General features: G+C 34.9%; 1 protein-coding gene across 1 annotated transcript in view; it reads right to left on the reverse strand.

Annotated features, from left to right (window-relative positions):
- The window catches only part of LOC145667991 (uncharacterized), a 30,487-nt gene extending 15,916 nt beyond the window's left edge, over positions 1–14,571 (reverse strand). Inside the window, exon 1 of the mRNA XM_081735435.1 lies at positions 9,491–14,571. Coding sequence (XP_081591561.1) covers positions 9,491–10,011 — 521 coding nt within the window. The 5' untranslated portion in view covers positions 10,012–14,571. The remainder of the gene's footprint in view (positions 1–9,490) is intronic.
- Between the last annotated feature and the right edge of the window lie 1,946 nt (positions 14,572–16,517).

Below are 16,517 nucleotides of genomic sequence, written 5' to 3' on the forward strand. Positions count from 1 at the left end.
AAGAAAAACTAATATATATAAATTAAAGCTGTATATTTTTATTGTATACAGCTACGAAGAACTTAACTTGCTACCACTGTTATGGCGTAAATAGCAATTGCTCTCCGTATCAAAGGTGTGTTCGTCGTATCAGGAAACAAGAAACAAAAAGTTATTTTGCAAGTTGTAGCAATCTTTTTCCCACGAATGTTATTCAACCGAAATGAATGAGCTAGATATTAGTATAAGTTTACCGACTTCATTTATTTCAATGTGGCTAGTATGAAGATAGAACTTTCACCTAATGTTGGAAAAGAAGTATCAGAATGGCACTAAAAAGAATATAGAAAACCAAATGATGTGAAAGAAGTGTTAGAACTGAATAAGTATGCTTATTGGAAAAAATATTAACATTACAATAAGGCACACAAACAGTTTGGCATGGACGAATATTTTACATCAAGAGTGAACGTAAAGTGAAAGAAAACAAGTAAACAGAAGTCATCGGTTATATGTGTCCGAAAAGAAAAAGTTTAAAATACATATAAATGATTTATTTAAAGAAGAATCACACTGAGAGTTACATCCTCATTATGCTCGTTTGGCTAATGAGCACCCATGTAAATGGCGTACGCCCGAAAAGCGGGAAGACCCGGGTTCAATTTCCAGTGGGAGGTTATGTGGTTGGGATAACAGGTTAGGCTGTAGGTCCATGTCTTATCTACCCTCGGTGTTCAACTGCACGCTAAATTTAAATATAATCCAATGCTTGTTTGGCCCACTGATTGCGATTGCGTCTGAAGAATCGTGACAGCTTCTTGCAGTTTAACATATACATTAGTATATTGCCTCGCTTAAAGTTTTAACCTATTGCTTTTAAACACAAAGGGTGCATAGCATCCGGAATCATCGCATTTTTGCACGTATGTGTTTCATAAAGAAACCACAAAATAAGTTTGAGAATCTGATCTACAAACCAGAAATAACAATTATTCAGTTGATTTTATATTTTCAAATGGTTTACAAAAATTGGATCGTATATGCAATAGATGCTCAAACGTGTTTTGCTAACATTATGAAATAGGTTTTGTCTATATATGAAACATGTGAATATCTGGAAAGCAATTTCAACAACCTCGAGAACAGGCCAAGATTAGCATCATAACAAATATCGATGTGAATACCACTACCTATAATAGTAATAACAGAGAAGTCAACTAAGAAAATAATATTTCGCATAGGGATAAAAATAAACGAAAAGAGAGATAGTTTTATGAAGAAAAATGCCCTCCCAGCTTTTATCGAAAGTAATCTGTTTTATTTTTTCGCTACGCATAAATCTCAGTATTGTTGTTTTTGTAACCTTTGAAACCAAAAATATCTCCCCATAATCCACATATACATCTTATGATTTTGAGCTATGCAGGACTGATATTCTTTCTGTATAATAGAATACAGACAAACATTACTTATCTAATTACGCAGTCTACTTCTAGTAAATAACGGTATAAATGTCGCTTAAGGAGAATATATCCAACGAATGTTCCTTAAAATAAAACACATTTCCTCAATTTATTGAAGATCTCAATTTACTTATTCAATTGCTTGGTGGCAATAGCTCAAAGAATTTCATACTTAATTATTTACCACACGAATCACATTACACATCATCCTAAGAGAGTGTATGCTGCCTGCCATTGCATTAAACAATTATTAAGCACCGTTTACAATGTCTCTGTTTAACCCTTTATTTACTAACGGTAGTTTAGAGTGCCACCGGATAGAGATCATTATGGGTTCGAACGGTACTCCTTGGAAACAACTTTCTATGTTTCGCAAATCTACTAATAGGTGGCAGCATGATGTAGAAGAAAGATATTTCCCGCTAATGTCATTTTGTTTCAGATAATCAAAAGGGCTGAGTCGTCGTTTTCACTATCCAGTGTTTAAGAGACCCGTTAACTTAATCTAATAAAATTAGGTGCTCGAATGTTTTTTTACTTTTATCAACACGATTCATAGTCATGTATCTTTAGGGCTGGAAAATTATATAATTTTTGGCTCTTTTTTACTTTCTTCTCTGATATTCTAGGAAGAATTTCGAGTATCCTTCTCCATGAACTGTACTTGAAATTTCTTTGAATAATTGAAGGAGACATGTACGTAACTCAGATGTAAGCAGTGGCACATGTAGGCAGGGGTAAAGGGGTCATTTCTCTCCATACACTTTTTAAACACATATAACGTATATTTCGAAATAATATGAAAAAAGAATACCAAACATGAAACGTGAAAGATTTCAAATAAATGATAGTCAATATTCATATTTCTTAGTTGTAAACTGATGCATGTGATAGAGGGTAGAATGAGGCATTGTTCTCCCATGTCTTATAATTGACTTTTTTTCTAGTCATCAGATGAATCAAGTGGTATGAATGAAATTTGCCATTACTTTTGCGACATGCTTGTATCGTTAGATCCATCAGATGAATGCGAGAACTGTTAATATATTTGGAAATAATTGTAATCTGAAGAAGTTTTGCGGTGCACCACGCATTATCAACTTGGTGGCATTATACATTCATGTGAAGGGTAGGAAACAAGAATAAGTTAGGCGTAAGAAAAGGGTATCTGTAGGGGTACGGAACATCAGAAAATCCTTTGTTACTAATATAGAAAAGGCAGAGAAAAAATACCGAGCGCTACTCAGTATAAAATATTCCCGTCAATTGTTACCAAAAGGATGAAATATATGTCGCATTCTTTGTTAGGAGTCAAAATGATGTGAGGGAGCAAGAGGCAGGGCGGGGGCAGTGGGAACATCCAGGAGTTTAAGAATGTCCGGTAACTAAATAAATTAACTTGTACAATATTTATGAAATTCTTGTTGGGTCGAAATTAATATTGATGCACATATCCTGTACATTTTGGAAAATTAACATTCATGATCTGACGATACTTTTGAGTCAAAGTGACGGCCAATAATTCAGAAATGACGTTTTTGCAATTGCCATACAAAAATATTTCATTGTGGCACGATCCAAGAAAAACACCTTACAAGTTCATGTCTAATTACATTGTTTCAAAATGTCGTAAATAAAGAGTTAAACGATAATATAACGAATAATCATTAAACATGAAACAAAAACATCTAAAATTATAATTTCAAGATATTTCGTTGCAGACGAAGCATTGCAGTGTTCACATAAGCAAAATATTGAAAAAATGTATGAATTCATTTGCACAAATCGAAGCAGCAGAATTAGTGATGTGAAGTGAAAAATTTTCCATTTTAGAAAATTTTCCCCTATATTTTCCGAAAAATTTTCCGTGCTAAACAAATATCAATGACGAAGTAGCTATTCCTCATTAACCATAAAATTGATTGAATTCATTGCATAGAAATGTTAAAAAGTGGAAGATCGTTTAAAGAAACTGAAAATTTGCATGGCTTAAAAACTTTCTGGTACTATGTAGGGAACATTTTATGAATGGGAAAAATTTATTTGTCTCTGGAAACAAGTGAAAGTAATTTTCCTGGTTGGAAATTTTCACTATGATGTAGAAACAAGTAGAAAAACTTTTCATAGCCCGGACAATTTTGGATATTATGTACAGCCATGTTAGATGGAAAATTTTCCACTACATTTAACTGCACATTGATCCATAAAATTGAATTCCTGTAGCAGAAAGTTAGACAGCAACAAATTATAATTTTCCAATTAACTTTCGTGAACTGGAAAATTATCTAATATTTCGAGAAAGTAAAACTTACATAGTGTTTCTCCCTGTCTGTCTGTTTGTGTGTGTGTGTGTACGTGTAAAGTTCAGGGAACATAAATAGAGTTTGTAGAGTACAAATATCCTATCTCATTGTTTAAAATGTAACAAGAAAGCGAAAAGAAACCTTTTTGAATTTATATGTTATTTAAAAAACATTCCACTATTTCTTCACATATACGCCTGCCGATGTAATGAAATAACTACATACAAGTTCTAGTTCCTTATGAAGATTATTTCTGTAACAGAAAACAAGAAGAAATATTTTGATTTTTTTGTGTTTAAAGCTATGAGAAAACATCGTGTTATGCGTATTAAATTAACGAAATATAATTCTGTGAGATCAAAGGTGAAGTTTGAGAGAAGAATACATTAAAGTTTATGAAACATTTTTGCAGAATCGTTAGATTTTCACTTCTTGGAATGTCTTTCCTACAATATTGTAATATGACTAAAGCATTTTGGTGAAGGGCGATTAATATTTTATTGGTTTTGGCTTCAATATTTTGTAAACCATTTTATATTAAATGCAAATAAAATTCAATTCCCAGTCTGGTGCTGTAGGTCATTCACACATGCAAAGAAATTAAGGAAGTCTCATAATAATTTAAAACTATGTCCAGTTAAAACATTCTTTTAAATAGGAAATATAAAATTATGTTATGTAGCAATGTATCAAGGAAATAATAACACTTCCTACTTCACATTATGAGGTAATTCTAAAAATGTAATGGTAAGCGGAAGAAACGACGCTACCAAATATAGGAAGAAAAGGTAGGTGGACAAAAGAGTAGGGAACTCGAAAGAGTTTTGAAGTGACCATCTGACTAGAAGGATCGACATCTCAAAAACCTTCACTCGTCAAAGTCTGGGTGAGTACAATGCTGGTTGCTATTTGATATCACACTTTATTAATCGCCCTTCACCAAAATGCTTTAGTCATATTACAATATTAATAAGAAATAAATTTTACGGCTAAACAACGATGTAGGTATAAGTGAAGTATGTTTTTATGAATCGGAAAATTTTTGATTTGAAAATTTTCAGAAAAATTTACATCACTGAGCAGAATAATTAAATAAAGGATTCACAAATTTCTATTATTTTAATGCTATCAGATCCTATCGATTTTGATTGAATGTTAATTTTCTTACAGTCTTTTTCTTGAACATATTTTTTGTCATTTTTAAGTTTAACATCCCACGGTTATCCACAAAGGCTAATAGAGAGGATGAGGATTAGAGGCATAATAAAAGTGGAATGAGAAAAGTGGGAGCCTCAGAAGTACTCCGAGAAACACAAACAAACGATGTTCGCACACCACAAAACCAATTTATCGCAAATGTCATACAAAGTAGCAACAAATGCTATTCTTTTATAAGCTTTGACCGCGGTACAAAGTCATTTAATCATTTAAGATGTAATTCCTCGTATGTCCGAATTATTGAATTTTGGCACGAACCTGATGAGAAAATAATCACGTATGTTATAGCAACCCTCGTACATCACAAAAACCGATTACTGAGAAACAATCTATTATTACGTTAACTTGCATGTCGATTCTTGACAATTTTAAGTCATCTCCTATGGCAGCGAGTTCGATGTATTATAGCTATTCGTGTTGTGAAGAGAGTAACTATATCAGCTTATCAGTTTTTTTTTTTTACGGATAACGCACTTTCCGGAAGGCATAACCAATTAGTATTGTTAATACATGGAGTGAAGTTCTTTTCGTCTACTGAAAATTTAACAGATTGGACACACAAGCTATCTTAAACGAAGATATGATGAGACCCGGTATAATAAACTTCTGAGACACGAAACTTTATATGCCAGTTTAATTAAGTCATGTATTAAAATAAACTGTTTACAAAAGCTGAATTTCCGGTTGGTGAAATAGGAGTTCGTTACTCTTACGATATACAGTAAAACTGTCAAAAGGTTCTTAGCGGGCGTGTGCGGTTTGTTAATCAGTTGGATGTTGACGGTATTATAAAAAACTTACCCGCTTCTCCTGTCTCCACGATAAACAACGAAGAGGAACTATTATCCGTATACACTGTTGCAAACCAATAAGCAGATAAATAAAACAAGAATAAGCATAGGTTCTTCAACGAAGTAACTTTCTCTTCTATTAATATAATAATAATAATAATGATATAGAATCAACTCTGGACCGCCTGTTGGACCGATGTTGTATATTTACCCGTATGAATCGCGTTGGATAGTTTGACCATTTGAATACGGTTGGCCTGATAATCCCGTTTTTATGAATACGAGATTAGTCTGCCATTATTGTAAATGGTGCAATGTTTCACTTCATTATCGTAAAACTAATCGTTCCATTTATCATGTAAGAGCTCTATCGTAAACAGTCTATCGGGTCAAACGAATCAAATGGGTTTATAAGGTCTAACGGTCGAGTAAACCAAATGCAAAGGGTAGCGGATGGTACCTGCTTACTCGAAAAGTTCAAGCACTAATTATAGATTAAAATTGTAACTAAGAGCTCTAATTCTCTGCATCCACTGTTTTTAGTTAGCTGACCAAGTAACTTGCGGTTACATAAATATAAATGTAAATTATTGCATTATATTATTGTATTCAGCATCAACGTGATTTACTGTTAGGAGCTAGCGTGATGCACTAATGCACTTATAAATAGCATCATTACTGTTATTATTATTATTATTATTATCATTATTAGACAGGCCATCTGTCTATAATGTTAATTTAAAACGCCTCTTTTTTAGAAAAAGAAATGGTTAGAAAGCACTGTATTAAGTACAAAGATCCTAATATATATTAATAATATTAGGTAAGCAGGTTAGCAGGTTAATATTTGACTAATAAAGCTATCATTGTTAATTTCCTTTGTGGGGTATCCTAATTTGCAGTTTGTCCACTTTTTATACATGTTAAAAATCACATTTGGAAAACTGATCAATTACTGACCTGCCTATCAATTAAAGAGAAATAATATACTTACTAAGGCAGAATGCTTATTAAGCCTAGTGCTAACACTATTATTCTTAACAATAATAATAATGATAATTAAATTAATGGCGTAACATACTTTACAAGGGCTGGCGTTATGGCACTCATTCTTGTAAGGTGATGTGTTTCCAGCAGATCGGGTACATTGGTCGTTAATGGTAGCTTCCTAGACTACAGTTTGCTACTTTTTTTTAAGAAGCTTCCCAATTGTCCTCGCGACACTGGATGGATGCCGTAACATGAACACCGTCTGGTGAGTACGAATGGTCATACCTATCTTTCCTCTGACCAGACTCGGTACTGCTCGATTTCACATTTTAATGTAGATACGGCATTGGTAAGAAAATAGCAAGCGCAACTTGAAGTAGTGAGGAAATTAGATAGCATTGACTCCCTGGAGCTAAGACCAATAGCGTAAATACAACAATCATCAGCTACGCATTGAAAATATTCGAAATAGGAAGGTCTCGATTTTAAAACTGTTTCTGTTCCTTTACGCAGTGCTCGAAGTAGAAGGTCTAAGGAAGTGCACTATATACTTCCCCTCTGCTATTTAGACCATGCCTTTACGTCGCTTATGGTGAAAGCCTTGGATCGGGAGTAGAGAAGTTTTGCTATATTTGATAAAATTTACATACTGCCCGACAAATTTTAAGTGTAATTTGTGTTTTTAGCTGAACAAAGTATCAAGATAACCAACAACGTTCTGTTACTTTCTACCCATAACCTCTGGACATCGATATGTCACCTACGAGGTACCTGAAAGATGAGATAGTCCCTATCAGTATGGACGACCTTCTGCCATGGCCATGGAATCCATCGCGGTAGAAGTTGGTGGGAAGTGAAACGAAGCATGTATCAAGTGCACTTTGCAAATCTACTAGGGATTTCACTGGCGCCCTTGAAGGTGAATGTGCAAGAAACAGAATAGGTGAAAACCAGACGATGCATTGTCCGGGGAGTATGGTGAAGGCAATAGTGTTTCCCATCCAGGGCGTAGAATGGTGTCAAGTCATCCTAGATACGTAAGGTTTAGTGTTGTAATGTAACAGGAGGACCCCTTTATGATTCAGTGGTGCTGGCTCCAGAGTTTTGAGTTTTTCTTGAACACGGCTCAACTGCTGACAGTATAAAATTGCATTGATTCTCTGACCAGCTGGTAGCAGTTCCCGATGCACGATGTCGCGAGCACTACAACAAACACGCAAGAAGACATTCTGGTGCAGTACTGGTTTTGACTGTTTTCGAACCGGTTCGTGAGATGCTAACCAACCATAACGGCCCAGCAGAGCTTCTCATCACATGTTAACATCCTGTCCAGAAATGGCTCCTTTTTCAGACGACACAGCAAACAAACACAAGAGTCGGCTCGCGTTCCCTCTGCCAGTCAGCAAAATTATGTACAACCCACCGATCCAACTTTTAGCGCTTCCCAAGTTGATGAATGGTTCTTCCACTCAAACTCAATTGTAGTCCCTGTTCCTCACATGTGTAGTTACTGTTAGCCACAAATGCTGCCTGAAGATCTTCATTTTTTACATGTGTTGGTCTTACCGCATGTGGTGTATCTTCGAGTGTTCCCTTACCGTTCTTAAACTTGTTAAACCACCGTTGTACTCTCCGAGTAGTCACGGCACAATCACCGAGACCTTGACATATCTTCCGTCCGACTGCAGCGGCGTTTGACCTCAGTTTGAACTCGTACAGAATACATACCCTTAAGACTTTATGTGGAGGTCACATGCTTACCCAGTCCTTACGCAACTTCACAGTGTAACTGAACTGCCACAACTAGGTAGTATGTAGGATATTCTCTCACCAACAACTGACCTTTGCCTTAACTCTAATCGCATTCAACTCATGGTGTGAGGACCTCTGAACAAAAAGCGTCAAAAGTTTATTTGTTTCCTTATAGAATGAACTAGCTTTCGTATACGGTCACATGACATGGGCATGGTAATGCCTAGGAACCGAAATGTAGTTCCTTAATCACGCTACTAGAAGTCTATACCAGTGTAAAAGGTACGGATGCCAGACGGAATAAATGCTGTAAGATACTATTATTATAACCGTAATGGGGTTACCCATATTCAGAGCTGAATATAATTCTATCAGAGTTGGAGTAGCAACGTCGAAATCTAGTTACAAAGAATCCATAGTAAGGATAAGTACTTCCCTAAATCTTGAACTTCTAGAAAAACACCTTCGTATCACGAAAATATCTTAAGTTAGAGGGTAGTGTTATACGTAAGGCAGTAAGATACTGTTGTCAATAATAGAAATCATATTACTGAATTTTTTGCCCGAAAAATACAAATACTTTCTATTACAGATAGTTTTTTAGAAGACTCCTATTAAATGATTTTGGGATTTGAAGGCACTTTAAGGTAATGCTGATCGAACGCTTTACTTACGAGCACTTTTTATAAATAGAAATGCTCTTAGCATTAGTCAGTAACTTGTCAGAACTCAATTATAACACTCAAGGCTTGCTGTAAAGAGAAGGTTTATAGAGATTTCCCGTTACGTTTGGAAACTTATTTCACTGCCGAATTGTCTCATCTCATATATAGCTATGTATTAGGTTGCGTTCTTTCATGTATTCAAATGTTTGTAATTCCATTAATTCAGTTTAAGTTAAATGAAAACAAGAATATCTAACTAAGTATTGCAAGGGTTGAAAAGAAAAACTTATATAAACATAAATCTGCTTAAAGAAACGGATGAAACGTACCTGCGGGCCTGAGGATTGTCATCTGCTTCTCGGTCATCATTTTCTTCAACGTCGTCTCTGTGATCAATCTGATCTCCAATACTGGTAGAGTTGTCACTGCTCAACTGTTTTGTATTGTATATAAAATCGGAGGACTTTGGTTTGATGTCATTCAGAAAACATTTCGTTATTACAAGTATTTCAGCTGTTGATAAACGTTTGACCAAACATATTGCTCTTGAATTTAGTTTCCAATCTGATATTGTTTCATCCTGATTAATTTCGGAAGCGATATTCTTTTCTTCCACTGCACTTTCTGGTTCCTTACATTCCCAACGTACTGCAAGAGGATCCTTATCATAATTAGTATTCCTAGTACATAATTTATAATTACATTCCTCAAATTGTTCGCTCTCTGTTTTTACTTCAACTTTAATAGGAACGTTTTCTGCTTCCATTTCAATTCCATTACTAGAGAACTTCAAAAACTGAAAAGACATTTCGCTTTTTAAAACCTTCAAGTTGGGCATTTGAAACTTCATTACTTAATGTTAAACAAAAACAAACAAATCTGAAAAGAATAAGAAAAATATTATTTGTTTTGACAAAATTTATTGCCGTGCGAAAGAGAGAAAATATCGGTAAGTTCCGGCCCGGTTCTAGAATACATGTCCTCCTTCCCATTTAGCAATATTAAAGACAGAAAACAATGTGCTCTGCGGGGTTGTAACCCGCCTTCACTTGCTAGCGCTCCCTCGGTAATGCTCTGTAAAATAAATTTTAAACTTTGGTACCGAAAAAAAAATAACCTATTTACGAACCTTTATCGAGGGACCTGTGTTCTAGAACCTTCCCGTAAGTTCCATTTCAGATGAAATTAAGTTAGCGGGAACAATTCTTTGGGATCAGACTAGGCATGCAATATGCAACGAAACTATCTTAAAGTATCTGAAATTCTCCTACAACTCATACGAAAATATTTATTTACCTGAATACCAAAAAATAGAAAAACATACGGAAATATCAAAATATCGATTAATATCCGCTACTTTCTTTTCTATGTTGTTAAAGCAAAACAGAGTATACTTCTCTACGTTACATACAAGTATATCATAGGGCTATATAGTTCAATCATTCTTTTATTCATCCATGTCGTGCATTATTTGTCAGAGACCAGTACACAGGACTTGTGAAATAATATGAAGACATTTCAATATAACTGATATTACATTAATTTACAAACTATCACCCAAGTATTCATTAATATCATAATACATTTCGTTACACAAAAAATGAATAGTTCATTTTTGAAATTCAGTATGCTTTTGCTATCCTTCAAATAACTTAGGAGCTTTTAAACAACTTAGCGGACATACGAAAGACACTTCTTTTGATGTACGCATAGATTTGGTATGCTGTGAATATATTACTCTTTTGTCGTGTATTGCATGAATGTACATCGTCAACATGAAAACTACTTTCATTTCTCTTTACTTTATTGATACTTTTGTATATGTACAGACAAGGCACAGTTAAAATTTTATTTGACTGAAAGAGCCTTATGCATGAGACCCTTGGGTGACAGATTAAAAATAGATTATTGCCTTTTTCTGTAGACGAAAAGTAATAACACTGAAATAGGAGGCTCCCCAGAAAATTATTCCATAATTTAACAAGGATTGAAACTTACCATAGTACAATAACAGCAAAGTTTCTCTTGACACTGAACCACGTAGTCTACAAAAGACCAAACAGATATGGCTTGAATTGCTATTTCGCTCAGTAATATGTGAATCCAATGTACGCCTATTGCTTATTGTTACACCTAAATTTAATGGATTTTGAATAGTCTAGATCAGTTGAATTTATCATAATGGGAGGTACTGTTCAAGGCGTACATGAGTAATGAAAATTTAGTGCTTTTGTTTCCTTTGCATTTATCAGCAGTTGATTCTGAGATGTCCATTTTATTAAACGCTCCACAGTTTGTTTTAATTTACTTTTTAGTTCAATTGCATTATCCGCTGTTATAAGGACATTTACATCATTAGCATATAGTACAATATGTTGGGGATACATATATTGAACAAGATCATTTATGGAAAATAAAGAAAGAATTGGCCCAAGAACTGAGCCTTGAGAACCACCAGCAAAGATAGCAGTTTTGGATGAAAATGTGACTTGCTTTTTGTTAATTATTTTTTGTATTTTTACTACTCGTTTTCTGTTTGTCAGGTACGAGCGAAACCATTCATGTACTACACCCCTAATACCATATTTCTGAAGTTTTGCCAGTAGAAGTGCTACCTCCAAAAGTTCGTTCCCCAATTACTAATTCACAATTCCTCGTTTAAAGGAATCATCCCGAGAACCGAATTTGTGTCCACAGATTAAAAGCGGCTCATTTAACATCTGTATGCACCCCGGAGGAATAGCATAGTTGAATAAAACAGAAAAATTAAATAAACGAGACCCCATAAAATCTCTCTCTCTAAGCAATGTACAGAGTCCGGTTTAGATGTATCAGATTTAAACAAAAGCTTCAATACACCAAAACAACAATCAGATAGGTAGATCCAAAAACCTTAATGAGAAGTTAAAATAAGAAAAGATTACGCCCAAGGATTAACTTATAATAAATCTTTATTCATACTAATAAAAAAAACTCGCATCGTTCATTTCGAAGAAAAGAATTCAGCCCTTTATAGGAGAGAACCATTTAACGCACAAAAATCCCAGAATTGGCCGAAGAATTCTAAACGAATTAGTTTAACGAAAAGATAAGTCTAATTTCGCCTCCTACGTGAGGTGTCAAACGGGACTTGAACCCTTAGCCTCTCCTCCCTTTAAAGGAGTGGCGTGGCCCCAAAGCCAGTTAAAAAAACGGTTCAGCGACTTAATTCGCATCCCCCTTCACACAACCCTCTTGCTATGTGGTACAGTTTAAGACCAACAATCTCCGTACCCCCCAGACTCTCTTCCTCTTAAGAGGGTTGTGGTCTGAAATTATGTCAAAACTAAACTTTTTCATCACGGCGATACAGCCCTCTTGCTGCACTATGTCAATTTCTAGCCGCCTCTTCGACCGAGAATCTGAGAATTCCAGAAAAGAGATCCCGTCCCCTCTTTGGACAGAACCCTAACCATCTACCTTTTTAGACGGTCGAGCTGGAATCCTCTCCTACCTACGATTCTCCTTCTCTTATATAGAAGATACAACCAACGGTCACTAGCCAGATGCTTGGTTTAAATATTTTAAAATTAACGAACAAAAAATATAAACGGACAAGATCAGCGTTCGTTTCTGGCTCTCCCCTAAGTGAGCTGTTTAAAAAAAAAAAGAAAGAAAGAAAAAGAAATCCTGTTTGCAAAGAAGGAACTGCTGTTAGTTAATAAGCCATAGAAATAAAAATTATAAAAAGACAAGAATAAAAATATAGATTATATGAAATGTAATAATAATTTACCCGGCCGGGTTTTCTCTCTAAATCTATATTAATTAATAAAACAATACACAAAAATAATAAAAATAGTAATATATACAAATATAAATAGCAGCTCCCTAAGAGGGGACTGCAGAAGAGAATGTTGAACACAGTCGAACGCCTTGGAAAAATCAACAAATAAATATACTGCATATTTTCTGTTATCAAGTACTCAAGTAGAAACCTCTTTAATAAAGTTAAAGAACTCTGTATCAATTGATTTGTTTTTTTGGAAACCATGTTAAGAAGACGAGATCAGGTTATGGCAGGATATAAAATTTCTCAAGCACGATAACATTAGTGATTCAAAAATCTTGGAGAAAACAGACAAAATAGAAACAGGACTATAGTTTTGAACATCATAAGTATTTCTTTTTTTGTGCAAAGGTATAACTTTTGCAGTCTTCAATCTGTCGGGGAAAACGCCTGATTCAAATGATACATTTACAAGAAAGGAAAGTTGTTTCACTATTAAATGCGCACTCTTTTTTTATAATTAGGTATGGAACTTCGTCTATACCTGCAGAACGGGAACTAGAAAGCCTTTTGATACAGTCCAACAATTCTTCATCAGTTACCGGAGTTACATACACACTATCTTTTTGTATGGAATATTTGGCTCTACAGCGAGATCAGACTACCCAGGTGGTAAATTCGTATTAAGAAAATAGTGGTTAAAGACTTCAGTAATGGCAGGAGGATCAGCGAAAGAATTATTTCTATAATTAACTTCTGATATTTCGGGCATTGGAACAGTCTTTGATGAATTGTTTATTACGTTCCACGCATTTTTCATTTTGTTTTTGTTTTCGTGTATTAAAGTGACATTGTGGATTCTTTTGGCTGTTCGAATAACATTCTGATATATTCTTTTGTATGTTTTTATATGGGAAATAACAGGTTTTCTTATGTTTATTATAATACGTAAGCTTCTGCTTTGAAATTTTTATTTCTTGCGTGACCCACTTTTTTATGTTATTAAGACCTTTCCGCAACTGTAATGGAAATGCTATGTTAAAATTGTGTAAGAAATCATCAACAAAATAATTGAATTTGTCATTAGCACTAGGTAAGTCGTACAAGGAGTTCCAAGATTCACGAGATAATAGAAAACAAAAATGAAAACTTTTAGTTTTACGTCCCACGCTTATGCCCTTAAGCTAAAGGAGACGGTGATTAAGAGAAATGAATGAAATCGTGGAATGAAGAAAGCGAGAAGAAACGGGTGAACCCCGAGGAAAACCACGCACACGGTGTTTGTCTACCACAAAGTTCACTTGGCGGGGCTGGGATAGAACCCGGGACCCCAAACACCAGAGGTGAACGCTCTACGACTGAGCAAACGCGGCCCTCACAATAGAAAACAAAAATAATTGATATTTTCCGTTAAAAAAAAAATCTAGTTGTTCTCGTTATCAATTTCGGAATTTCCTTCACCAGTTTCTCGGTAGGTACTCTACAAAAAATGGCTTCATGATCAAAAAATCCAAGTTCAGTAACTTCAAAGAAACATTTAGGATTACTTTTTGGAATAATAATTTGGTCGATAGCTGTCTTTCCTTGACAAGTAGATACGTTAATACATATGTTTCTACATACGTTAATACATACATAGTAGATACGTTTCTACATAAGTTCGCTAGAAGTTTCTCAAAATTTTTAAAGAATATTCCTAAATTACCGGAAGGGGTCCTATAGATACCCACAACACAAATGTAACTCTTGAAGTTTTGATGCGACTACCTCACAATGCAGTTCGACGCGAAACTTCCGAACGTCAATCTCAGTTGCATGTATATAAGAGCGAGCAACAATTGCGACACCGCCTCGACTTTTGACTGAACGAGAGTAGTGAGTAATAATGTTAAAACCGTTTAAACTAACCATATTGACGATATTTGCATCCAACCAGTATTCATATATAGAAAGAAACTATATATTTGAGAAGTCGCTTTCCAACAATATCTCCAGAAGATCAATTTTGTTCCCTAAACCTTGCACATTATGAAAAAGAAGGTGTAAAGAATCAGTATTTCCTACCATAAAAAATCATTGGATAACATCTTACGCATTCTCTTCCGCCGTTCTATCTTTTGAGCATTTTCAGTTATGTTATTACAATCTTCTGCTTTATGGACTGAACTACTTGGCCTTTGTATTAAGCTAATCCTATCAATACGATCTACTCCTACACTACCACACTCTACGTTAATATTGGAGTATGTATCAAGTGTCTTGCATACGTTATTGCTACTGTCTCTTACTACAGATGCTAGACTTTCATTATAGTCTAACGATGCTTGCCATGGCAAAAGAATGACACATGTCGAGACTACAGACGATGATTCTACAAGTTGAGCAAATTTATTACATATTGAACGTTTTCCAGTGTTGTTTAAATGTAGTCCGGGCAAATTTTTACTTTGACTCAAACAGTGACTTCAACCGGATCTGATGAATCGATTACAATTACTAACACAGTGAAAGTAATGTACGATGCTAAGAATTATAAGTACAAGGGCCACAATGTTACTACACGATGTTAAGAATTAGACTATACGTACAAGGGCCACAATGTTATTGAACATCAATTCAGGTGAAGCGGTGACTATGAATTTTGAGATCTAAATGGGGAGATACCGCCCCCAGACACCCAGCTTAAGTACCATAAAAAATCCAAAATAATAATAAATAATCACGCCACTACTATAAAGCTAAGATAAGAAGGGAAAAATTAAAAAAAAAACACTCGTCACTAATCATAAATCAGTGCATGACAAAGAAAAAAAATTACACCTCAACAAGACAATAGGACAAGCAGCAGCAAACCAAATACTTTGCCTAATACTCAAATGCAAAACAAATCAAGAATAAAAATAATATGAATTAAAAAAAGAAAACATTCACCATTTCGCCATAGGAGAACACTCATGAATAATGTACTCATAACTGCTGATTCCACACACGAAAAAATAAGATACCAAGAACACATGCTCAATACTCAACATTACTGAAAAATGTTCCTTTCCGCACACACGTCGTTTTATTAAACCGAGCACACTTGCTATTATTACAAACAAGAAACCAATAAACGTCCACTTTTACAATACGTCGAAAATATCTTCAGCTTTAGACCACAACCATGATAGGTTTTCTCTAATTCAATTCAACCAATTCAATTACGCGCTTCCCGCATGCCACAAACAGCAGCACACACATACATGCACACAGAACATGTGACATCACACTAACAAACTACCATATGACTACACAGACACCTAGTGGGAAAAATATGAACTAAGACGTCACACCAAAGGCACGAAGTTCCAACAAGTGACTCACGCACAAACAGTTCCAGGAAGTGACTGAACCTATAAGAACCGATTAAAGTCACATTTGAAGTCAAAGTAGACTTGCCGTAGTCCGTGCCTAGTAAAATTATCCCTTTCCATAAAGTCCAAATCAACGTATTTTACATTACAATAATCTTTGCCTTTCTTGGAAATTTTGCTCTTTGTTCGTTTTAAATGTACATTAACACAGGAGTTACCGTCTAAGTAATG

The sequence above is a fragment of the Thermobia domestica genome, chromosome 13 (assembly GCF_964235325.1).
Source record: "Thermobia domestica chromosome 13, izTheDome1.hap1.1, whole genome shotgun sequence".
NCBI lineage: Eukaryota > Metazoa > Arthropoda > Insecta > Zygentoma > Lepismatidae > Thermobia > Thermobia domestica.